General features: G+C 34.8%; 1 protein-coding gene across 6 annotated transcripts in view; it reads right to left on the reverse strand.

Annotated features, from left to right (window-relative positions):
* Positions 1-3,819: 3,819 nt before the first annotated feature.
* The window catches only part of LOC129293557 (uncharacterized), a 29,629-nt gene continuing 20,742 nt past the window's right edge, over positions 3,820-12,706 (reverse strand). For 4 of the 6 annotated variants that reach the window (XR_008589180.1, XR_008589173.1, XM_054931622.1 and 1 more), the window contains one exon: positions 3,820-4,122. Coding sequence is in view for 1 of the 6 variants with exons in the window: in XM_054931622.1 (XP_054787597.1) it covers positions 4,076-4,122 (47 nt within the window). In the remaining 5 variants the exon portion in view is untranslated. Of the gene's footprint in view, positions 4,123-12,661; positions 12,700-12,706 lie in introns of those variants that run through there. The other 2 variants (XR_008589172.1, XR_008589182.1) reach the window with 2 other exon arrangements.

Below are 12,706 nucleotides of genomic sequence, written 5' to 3' on the forward strand. Positions count from 1 at the left end.
CTGTTTATGGATTGAAGCAAGCATCTTGGAGCTAGAATCAACATTTTGATAAAGTAATCAAAGAGTTTGGATTCATTCAAAACATTGATGAACCTTGTGTTTACAAAATGATTAATGGCAGCACAGTTATATTTCTAGTGCTATATGTAGATGACATCCAACTCATTAGGAATGACATTCCTACCTTACAGAATGTTAAGTCTTGGTTAGGAAAATCTTTTTCTATAAAGGACTTAGGTGAAGCCACTTACATCCTTGGTATTAAGATCTATAGAGATAGACCTAAAAAGTTAATAGACTTAAGTCAGAGCACATATATAGACAAGATATAGCATAGGTTCAGTATGCATGATTCAAAGAGGGATTTCATCCTCATGTCTCATGGCATTCATCTCAGCAAAGACTAGTATCCTAGTACACAAAATTAGTGAGATCACATGAGTAAGATTCCATAAGCCTCGGTAATTAGATCTATCATGTATGCCATACTATGCACTCAACCAAAGGTTTTAGTTTCCTTAAGTATGACTAGCAGATACCAAGCAGATCTAAGAGAGAATCATTGGACTATTGTCAAGAATATCCTAAAGTACTTGAGAAGGACTAAGGATTTATTCTTAGTATATGGTAGATTGGATGATGAGCTTGTTGTAATAGGTTACATAGATGCAAGCTTCCAAACTAACCAAGATGAACTTAAATCACAATCAAGATATGTGTTCACCTTAAATGGTAGGGCAGTGAGTTAGAAGAGCTCAAAGTAAAGCACAACAGCTGATTTGGCAACAAAAGCTAAGTATATAGTGGCATCAAATGCAACTAAGGAAGTCATTTGGATTAGGAAGTTTATTGTTAAACTAGGAGTGGTGCCTAGCATCTCAAATCTAATAAACTTGTTCTATGATAATAGCGGTGCAATTGCATAAAGCAAGGAGCCAATGTCACACCAAAAGACCAAGCATATACTCAAGCATTTCCACCTTATCAAAGAGAACAATGATAGAGGTGAAATAAAAATATGCAAAGTAGCAAGAGAAGACAATGTTGCTAATCCTCTTACAAAATCTCTTGCACAGGCGAAGCAAGAGCGTCATGTTAGGATAATAGGAATTAGACAAGTTAATGATTGTACCTAGTACAAGTGGGAGGATGTTGGAAATTGTGCCCTAGGACCAATCATTATACTATAGGCATTGTTATTTAATGAATTTCTCTTTTGTTATCATATCAATTGCATGTTCAATATGATAACTGTATCCTTGGACAAACTATAGTAATTGTCCTAAATGTCCCTAGTCGATCATCTATAAGGGACAATAGATGAAACATGACTAGTATGACTTTGATTAATTATAGAGATACAAATCAAAGTCATAGGCACTTGAAAGATTACAAGGTACTGGACTGACTCACTATGAAATAGCTACATGGTACAAGTCATAAGCTTATCTCACATGTAACTATATCATTAAGCCCTTTGACCTGAGATCATCATGGATTCCTATATGATGACCACTGAACTTTGACCTAGTCAAAAGTCACCTTTGAACAAGTGATCATAAAGGCTATGCTTGAGTTTAGTAATATTCATGCAAAGGAATATGAGTGGTCAAGATGAAAGTTATCCCTCACATTAAGTGAGAGATATTACTGGGCCCCTCGATGAGTAAGACTGAGAAAATGTATGGTCATACTACAATAGAAAGGGTGTTTTCCATTGCTACAGTCAGTCTACTTAGAGATCGAGAAAGTAACGGTCAGGTAAAGGAGAATGACAATTCCATGTCTCACATTTGACTAAAATATCACATGGCAAAAGGGATGTGATATGGTTGTATGATAGGTTACATCAGATCATTGATCCCTATGTGAATTAGGTAGTTGCAATGTCTTGCTAGAGGCCACTTGTGACTTATGAGCTAATAGTATAATTACCGTACTGCCAATTTCATATGGGCCTATAGGGTTGCACATAAGAACAACCCAACTAGAGCTATAATGTCCAAGTTCATTGAATCTGGAATATGTTTAGATTCAATGAATGTAATATAAGGTGAATGAATTATATATATATATATATATATATTTGAATATTTATTTGATAAATATATATATATATGAAATATAAAATTCAAAATATAATTTCATATATATATATATATATATATATTTGAAATATATGTATATATTTATAAGTGTGTGTGTATCTGATATATATGTATATGTATATGATATATAAAATTAAATATATATAATAATATGTATATATTATATTATATTATATTATATTATATTATGTTATGTTATGTTATGTTAGTTTTAAATTTAATTTTATATGATAGATTAAATTTAATAACTAACATGATATGAGAGAATATCATGTTAGTTTTATAATTTGAATTTATAAGATAAGTTTAAATTAGATATGATATCATGGATTAAATTTATGAGATAAATTTAATTAAATTTATGTCGGTCTTTAAGTAAAGGACGAAAACCCTGATCCATATACTATATACATAGATAGGGTCATCCTTTATGGAGTAGGAGAGAGTTAGAAAGGTTTTGATGGCAAAGACACTGAAAGCCACAAAACACCCTATAGAAAGAAAAATTAACATTCAAAGAAAGATGGACGCTAGGAGCACTAACACACTGTTTGAGTTAGAGAGTTGTTCGTGTGGATATCGGTGAGCGAGCAGATCTACATTGTTGGCTCCTGAGATCTAAACTCTTGAAGAAAACTTGCACCAAGTTTGAAGAATTAAAAGGTAACTCTTTTATCCACCTTGACTTAAAAAAGTTCGTTCGATCCATATCAGGATAGGGACATTAAAATTTTAATCTTTTGTTGCATCTTCCTATCTAATAGAATCTTCCAATGAATTCCTCTTTATCAAGATCCCCTTGTCAAAAAGCATGAAATTCCTCTTCCTTTTCAATATGAAAGGAGACTGAAAAGTAGTAGTTAAAGAAAACCATCTTGAATTCTTCCTAACCCAGTCTCACACTGTAACCTCCTCTTATGTCCACTTAATATAGAAGAAGATTACGGTATTACCATTACCTCACATCAAACACAACAATCAAATTTCATTTTAAAAGCTTCGGCTGAAGACTTGTTTTATAAAATTGATCAGTTCACAGCACAATTAGAGGAAAACACAGTGGAAGTAAATCATACACACCACAAATATATAATGGACATAACCCACCAGCATTCCTATCTCAATTACATGCATTTAACCCAAAATAAAAACAAATTTTAGTTTGTGCACCGTGGCATGTGACACAAAGCCACACACTCACCCTATCTGTGTCATGAGCTGCGGCATGTGTCACCATGCGTTGCGGCATGCCTGTCCATTTTTCTGCTATCATTTTGACAACAAAAATAATGAACTTCCGGTGTGTGCCAATTTCTCATACAACATCCAATCGAAGTGATTCAAGCGCCCACACGAAGCTTAGCTCATATACTAACTAATGAGATATGTTTGGACACGATCTAACAGTCCAATCAAATTTCAACCACCGGGTGTAAAAGTTACTTTTTCTAAAAATTTTGAGCACCCAAGCGCTCAATTCGATCTCTTTCTCTAATTAGACCATACTAGGCATTGAATCAAGTCCAAAAGGATCTAATACACCTGATTAATCACAATTAATCACAATCATACTCATATATCAAAATTTGACCCTTTTTTGGCCAATTTCCACAATTCACTAACTTAACATATTATGCCATCTCTTGGCATAACTTAGCCCCCTTGGCTATTTCTCGACTCATGCATATGCAATCATATTCACAATGCAATATTAGACCCCAAATTACTCATTTTATTATAATTTGTCTTTTGGCTTAAGATTCACTAACACAAACAACCATTACAACACAAACCTACTTAAATCAAAGCCCTTTTTGTCTTAAACAACACATATATACATAATCGGGCTTGATTTCACAAAAACTCAATTCAATACATGCATGCAACTCTATGGCAACTCATATACACTTGTATATACAATCTCAATTCAGTTCATTACAAAACCTCAAAGTGCACGGCTTCACAACTCAAGCCGGTCTAGAGTCTCTTCCCTTGGCCTGATCACTTCTCGGTCCTGTAAACATGTAACCAAAAGGGTGAGATAAAAATCTCCATAATAGAATAACTCACTCCTATTGACTATCACATGCAACAATATAAAAGTAAACATAGTATATTATTAAAATCTCATAAAGTAGTATTTGCATCACATATCTTATTTCATTTTCAACTTTTCATCAATCCTAAAGGATTCCATGTTATCTCAAGATATTTCATCATATCACATAATATACTAGCATGATCTCTACCAACCAAACCTCCAAATCACCCCGACACCAAACCATAGGCTCATCTCAAACCAATGTACACCTTCATTAGTCTTGAGCTCACTTGCAGTGGTAGAATCACCCAGCCAAAGATGTTCTAACGCACAATACGAACTATGGTTTTCGTTAATACACACAATAAGGCATCGTTGACTCTAATATCGTATTACAAAGATACTAAGGAGTCTCTCATCTCCAACACCGTACCTTTATAGGCACTAAGAAGATCTTCTCCAACATCTCACCTTTCAAGGCACTAAGGAGAATTGTTTCCAATACTGCACCTTAACAAGTACTAAGGAAACCTTGCCATATGGTCTTTATCATCGCCTACACTTAGGTGAACTCCCACCCCTTTGATCATACTTTCTTGAACCATTTAAGGTTCCCATTTACCATTATCACACTTTCTTGCACATTATATATATATATATAACACTTTACATTACAAAACACAATTTCAATGCTCATTTCAACCAAAAGTCATTTTATACACGCAATCACTTAATGCTACAAAACATGCTCAAATCAAAACCATTTCATGTACTACATAGCATACTAACATACAGTTACAATGAACAGTCAAACTAAAAAAGTTATTCAGTTACCTGAACCCTTCTGTCACTAGAAAGGTTACCCATGAATTTCCACTATCACACAAGCTTATCTCAAGCTTCCTTTCACTACTCACGCATCTAATATGCCAATCTGAACACATTTGGTACATTTTAGTCATTTAGTCCATTTTGACCAAAAACTCATTTTTACTATTTAGGGCTATATTTATTCGTAAACTCTTTTTCATTTATCCATTCTAAGTCCATGACTACCCAATTACTACTTTACATCACTTCAACTGGTCTTATTTCTCTCAGATTAGATTTTTGCCCTAACTTTCTCTCTCTAAAGGCTAAAATTGAGCCTCTGGGTTTAAAGCTCTACTGTTTAGCTCTAAACCAGACACAAAGCTTTAATTTAACTTTCGAGAACCTTTTTATTACTATTGGGCAAGAATCAAACCCCTCAAATTCTACCGATTCAATTTCCCTATAACTCATTTTTAAAGAAATTTGTGTAGAGTGGAAGGTAAGAGTTATACGTAGCTTACCTGGCAAGTTACCAATCCGAATCACCTTCCACCGCTCCAAAATGACTTAACCTAGCTCCTCAACCCTTCTCCTCTCTCTGTCTTGTGTTTTTATCAAATTCTCTCCTCTAAAATTTTTGAAATTTCATGACTTATGTAGTGAATTTCTGGTCCATACGCCATAATACGTGGCACAGTGAGATTTATTCTCACCATGCGCACTTGTTTCGACCCGAAACGCACTCCTATAACTCATATCTGTTCATACAACACATAAACAAGTCAAAATACTAATTAATCATTCGAATCTCTAATCCTACTTTAATTTTCACTTCACCCTCGATTAACCTCTAAACTTAGGATTAAGAAATTCAGGATGTTACACACACCACTAAACAGTCTCACTAAATCCCATAATTTCTTGGCTACTCTGACCAATTATACGATAGCTAGAATCACCTTTTGCTCTGACGTGCACATCATTACCTCGAATATAGTCTCGAGGTACTTTATCTACTACTTAGCTTCATCCTCTTTCATGCTACCATCAAAAGTTGGTGGGCTGAATCTCACAAAAGTCTTCCAGGCTCAGTCTATTAATAGATCCAGATTAACCCCAACTGCCTATCTACTAACCAATCCCTGGAATGGTTTAGGTCTACTATAGGCTTCTTCCTGATCTAGTCTTCCCTAACCTTCCATTATGTCCTCATGACCTCTGCCTCTCAATAACACATTATGGTAACGCATAGTCTTCCTTATATCTACTACCATGTCCCTCAGCTCCTCTAATAACTCATCTCTTTTATCTCGTGGTTGCTGCTCAACTAGCTAAACCTCTAGCACAAGTTTATTACCTACCTACGCGTTGTGAAGTCTGAGTGCCTCTTATCATTTTCTCCCCTCCTAAGGACATGAAAAAGAAATACAAGTGAAAAAAAGGGAAAGGGTGATGTAATGAAATGATATACGTTGCCATGAACTAAAAGGGATGCAGCAAGCAAACACAAAGACTAGATCTTAAAATTCAAGAAACTGATACCAACAATGTAATGCACTTCCAGACATCATGGTTATAACATCCCAACACACTTAAGTTTACAATTGAAAAACATTTAAGAGGTTAGGATCCCATATAAGCAATAGAAGAAAACAAAAGTGAAATGGAAAATTTATGTTGAACTGGTCCATACATTGCAGTATAAGGCACATGCGTTGCAGCATGTGGTACAAAATCATGAGCTCTAGCTCTATGTCATATGCCGCAGCACACATGATAGAATTTTTTTGTCATGATAGTTCACTAATGGGAACTTTTGACGCACACTATTTCCACATCTGATATTCAATTAGGGTGATTCAAGTACCTACATGAAATTTATTTCAAAATCTAGCTAATGACACTGGTTTCCTTTAAATCTAATACTCTATTTGAAAATTAAACACCTGATTGTAAAATGACTGTTTTAAATTATTTTAAATTACTCAAGCTCCTTAATTCCAAACTAAGTGTCATTGGCCATTTATAAAGCCTTAATCACAACCGATAAGACATTTTGTAATGTCTACCTCAATATTACTAGAACAAAACTTTAACACACCATTGTGACAACCAAGATTAATTAAAGGATTAAGGTACAATTTTGTCTTTAAACTATTTTTGGAAGAGCAATGTTGCCCTTAAACTAATCAAATCGGAGCAATGTTGTCCCTGCAGTTAAAGCGTCCATTACTGTAGCTAGTGGGACCCACTTTTCATGAGTTAAGGTGAAATTTTGCCCTTAAACTACTCTCAAAGGAGTAATGTTGCCCTCACTGTTTAAAAATCATAAAATTAAATAAAAATAAAATTAAATAATATTAAATAAAATAATATTAAATGTATATATAAAATAAATATAAAAAAATATAAATTATAATTTTATAACTTGTCAAATATAAGTGGATCTTAGTTAAATTAGATATGAGCAGACTCAAAAATGTCTACATTTGCACCTACAACTATCGACATCTTTATAAAAAAATAGTTTCAAATCTTATTTTATACGTGTAAATTGTTCAAAAATAAACTTGGCTTTTAGTAGGATCTAATTTTTAAAAATTTTTAAGCTTTTTTTAATATTATATTTAAAACCATCTAATTTTTTAAAAATCACTCTGGTTCCCAATTCAACTTCGGTTTTTGGCTTAATAGTAACTTAACTCTTGCCCAATCCAGCTCAATCATGAAAACAATTTTTTAGTCCAATTTGAGTCATTAACAACGGCTTTGGTCAATAGTTATAGGTGTAAATGCATATACTTTTGAGTATACTCATATATAATTTAATCAAGATCCACTTATAGTTGACAAGTTGTAAAATTATAATTAGGTTAAAGTACAAATCTACCCTTCAAGTTTTCAGCCAGGCGCACTCTATATCCTAAAGTAGTTTTTGGCACAATTTTCCCTGACATTTTTTATTTTGGTACAATTTTCCCCTGACATGACAATTTGACCAAATTGAGTGTTAGTTGACCTATTTGACCTATTGATGCTCACGTGGCATGCTTATATGGCATCCATGTCATTTTTTTTTCTTTGAAAATAATTTTTAATGTGGATTGCTTTTTGCTTCAACTCAAAAATAAAAATGATATAACCAAAGCAAAATTGAAGAGAAACAATAATATAATTTCTCTTGCTAAGGAAAAAAAATTTAATGCAATTTACCTTTGATCCTCTGCACTGATTAGATGAGAAAGCAAAAGGCAAGCACAAGACAACCTAAACACTCAACTTGGCCATAAAGAAACTTTGAAGAATTAAATCTTATGAAAACCTTTGGATTAACAAAAATCAAAAAGCAATTTGGGCTTTCTAAGTGTATGTAATCTTGAAAAGTAAAGATTGATTAAATGAATAAACATGAAATAGAGATATAATTCAAGAACACTAGGAAAAAGCATATGCTTTCATCAAGATTGTTTTCTTTGATTATGTCTCTCTTTTTACAAAGACCTACAATTACGAAGACCATAACCTTCTTCCATAAACCAAAAATATGGGTGGTCAAATTGAACCCAAAAAATATAATCTACTGGAATCTTAAGGAATTTAATTTACAAATTTGGAAATCTAGGAAATTAAAACACCTTAAAAGATTCTGAATGATTACTTCTAAATCCAAGCTTGACCATTTCGAATAGATCTAGGTGATTATTTCCAAATCAAGGCTCCTCAAACAAATAAAAAAAAATATGACAGCAAGACCATGCGATGCTTCCTCGAGCATGTAGAGAGGTTCCTCTTCTCACGAGTTCATTGCCATGCACCATTGTGAGGTTCTTGATTCCTTCCTCAGTCAAACCCAAAAACCTAAAATCGAACATATGCTATGGCAAGATGAAAGGATCTGATTTGCTTGTTCATTGAAAAGGTAGATTCTTAGTTATCACCTACTGATTTACTAAAGATTGAGTTTGAAGGAGAGAGAAGGCAGAGGCAGTAATGAAAAAGATGTTGAAGAAGAAGAAGAAGAAGAAGAGGGTGAGAATTCATGAAGAGCATTTGGGTTTAGGGCTCGTAATCTAGGTTTGGAGGAGAGGAATGAGGTGGCAGAGGAGGTACATGTGGAGACCAACATGGCTTGCTATCAAGGCCGTTAATGGTCAAATTTTTTGACTTAACATTCAACTTGGTCAAATTCTAATGGCGGGGTGAGTTTGTACCAAAATAAAGAACGTTGGGGTTGAAATTGTACCAAAAAATGCTTTAGGATGTGAGATGCGCCTGGATGGAAACTTTGAGGGTAGATTTGTACTTTAAGCCATTATAATTTATACTATTATTAATTTATGACATTTTATTAACATACTATAAATTTTTTTCTTATATTTATTTTATATATACATTTAATATTATTTGTATTTAATATTATTATAATTTTATTTTTATTTAATTTTATAATTTTAAACTGTGAGGGCAATATTGCTCCTTTAAGAGCAGTTTAGGCGTAAAATTGCACCTTAACTCATGAAAAGTGGGTCCCACTAGCTACAGTAACGGACATTTTAATGGAGAGGACAACATTGCTGCAATGAATAGTTTAAGGGCAATATTACACCTCTGAAAATAGTTTAAGGAAAAAAATTTCACCTTAACCCTTAATTAAAATTCCTATCTAAAGTCATTGCAACCTAATAGTTTAGAAATAGATAGTTTAAAATATTAGGATCCTAAGAAAACCTTTTTGAAAAGCCATTTGAGCTTAAACAATAGTTTAAAATAAGTTACAAAAGTTAACGGAAGCAAGAAAATTGAATAACCTATCAAACAAGCACTAAAAGAGGCATTTTTGGTTACCCAAAAAGTGCTCCATCTACCATGGCGCCTGTGTCATCCCCCATGATGGATGGCACATAGAACCTAGGGTTCTTGCAATGCAATACGTCGTGTAAAGTCCATAACCTCATATAGACTTTACCATCTTTCTCACACATCACAATACAATTATATATACAATATCATAGTAATAGCCCTCGATTTGTTTTCAAAATGTAGGATCTTGACTTCATCAAAAACATGTTCAAATAAGAGGGCTAATAGAAGTATAAGCACAATTCAATGACTCAATGAAACACAACATCTCTCCTTGAAAAAGTGGCATGTGGTACGAAGCCACAAGATCTATTCTTCTCTATGCCATGTACTGCAGTACATATGATAACAAATTCTACTGTCATATGACAATTTGCAGGGCAAAACTTTCACTGCACACTATTTCCACATTCAATGTCTGATTGGAATGATTCAAGTACCTACACAAAGCTCATAACATATTCTCTCTAATGAGATAATTTAAACTTGATCCAATGATTCGATCTAAAATTGGACACTCGGGTACAAAAGGCTACTTTTCTTTCAAAACTTGCACCCTAAGTGTTCAATTCTCATTCCTTATCCCATTAGACCACTTTGGGTCTTGAATTAAATCCAAAAGGACTACATACACCTAATTGACTCATCATAATACAAATATCACATCAAATACTCAATTTGACCTCTTACACAATTATTGACTTATATGATGCACAAAAATATTCAACACAAATATATATAAACTTGTTTCACTTTCAATCATCCAACTCTTACATATAGGGCTATGCCTCACCATACAGTCTAGAATCACAAATATACTTGACTCCTCCAAATGGGGCTTAGCCTCACTATTTGTGTCAAGTTCTCACGTACACATAATTTCACATAACAATTCACATATATACAAGTGGAACAAATTACAAAGTAACATATACTTATTTGATTGGAATTTAGGCCGACCCACATACCCACTACTGTGGTACCCTTGGCGAGATGCAAAATTATATATATACAAGAAAGTTTTTAACCACATAACATATACACATTCACGTATTCATTTCACATACACTTATGCATCCTAGTTGGCAATTTAACTCTAACAACATATTATACATTCATTTACACAATCGGTAGTCATACTACTACCAAACGAGGCTACTCTTTCCTCACTTCCTTTCCTGGCCTTCTTGTGTACAAAGGTAACGGAATAAGACATACGTCCTAATAACTCGGATATAACCTAAATACCGGTTAGTAAGTAAAATCATAAACAAGAGATAAAGTAGCATTATTTTAGTAAAATAGAATAATATGCATATACACAAAGTCATACTCATCCATCCACCATGCTTATTTTCATGCACTCCTGGTTCTCCTTAGTAGAGAAAGCTCTACGCTTGAACAAGGACTTCCAGTCTTACACAAAACATGGCCCAACAAACCTCTGTCTAAGACTAGGTATCCTCTTTGTATATAGGTGGTCTCTTAGGTCCTTCCCAGTGGAGTCAAGCTCTACGCTTAAAACTATCAGGACTTCCTAGCCTTGCACAAAGTAGGACCACAACTCCCTACCTTAGTCTAGGATAACCTTCAATGCTATTAGCATAATAGCCCTGGCATTTCATCATAGTCCCATGCAAAGCAGTCCTTGAATTACAACAGTGTTAGCTTGATGGCATCCTTCTGTTCTTTATCTAGTAGTAAGTTAATGAATGTGATCCTCGACTCTTCTGAGGATCTAAGGTTTACTTCTTCTAGTGGATCCTGGACCTCTGAGGCTATGCCATTGAATTTCAAAGGTGTAGGGTCTAGCTCATGCAGTTGTGCTACCTTCTGGGTCTCATCTTCATATACAACTTTGGTCCTATAGATCTCGGGTCCATAATCTTCTAGTTTCTCTTGTAGATTGTGCAACCATAACTTTTGGATGGCCATGACTACTACAAACTTTCCTTCATTTGTTTTAGGCACCAACCAGTTCTATGATGGGGTCGTGCCCCTATGAGGTTAGAGGTACTATAGCGTCTGTTGTTGTTCTACATGAAAGGATTCCTTGAGCCTTTCAAAATGTGAACGGGCCCACGTCAGCATCGTAATACCTCACATCCACGAAATCAGTGGCTGCTGTGAATGGCTTGTCTTCAGCCCAGACTACTTCTACCTCCTCTCCTTTCCACATAAGGAGCATCTGATGCAGTGAAGGGGGTACACATTCATTGGCATGGATCCAATCCCATCCTAAGAAGGCCTAGTATTATGCTATGGTGCTGATCGTGAAAAAGGCCGTCAGTGACGACTTGGTCCCGACATCAGCCTGTAATGGTAGTATGCTAAGGACCTTAGATGTAATCCCAGTAAACCCTACAACTAATACCTCAGTCGGTATTAAATCATGCTCCTCTCACCCTATCTTGATCATCATATGGGCTGGCAGAATGTTCACTACCGAGCCATTATCAACGAGGACCCTAGTCATTGGTCTCCCATCGAAATGTGTCTTGATGTATAAAGGCTTCAGGTATTGGGTCATCTTTGCGCTGGGTTTCTCCAGGACAGCCCGCTTTGGTTTTCCTTCTATCGCTTGCAAAGTAATTTGGCAGACAGGCTCTATAATCCCTTCTTCCTGTGCCTGCATGCTTATAGGCTTGTACTCTTCCTCTTCTCTTGGCTCTATGGGGCAATACTGATACAGGCCCGTCTATGTCAGCCCCGAGGAGTTCTATTTCCACTAGTCCTACGTATTGCCAATAGTGGATCGAAATTAAGACGGTAGTGTTAATGAGACCATGTAGCAGAGGTTGAGCAGTATCTCTCCAATATGAATGGTCCTATTTTTTTTATATGTTGCCCACTTGCACCTATGACCGCAAAGAATACCTATTTC

This window comes from Prosopis cineraria, unplaced genomic scaffold (assembly GCF_029017545.1).
Source record: "Prosopis cineraria cultivar Desert tree isolate PC_DT_omini unplaced genomic scaffold, ASM2901754v1 PC1, whole genome shotgun sequence".
Classification (NCBI taxonomy): domain Eukaryota; kingdom Viridiplantae; phylum Streptophyta; class Magnoliopsida; order Fabales; family Fabaceae; genus Prosopis; species Prosopis cineraria.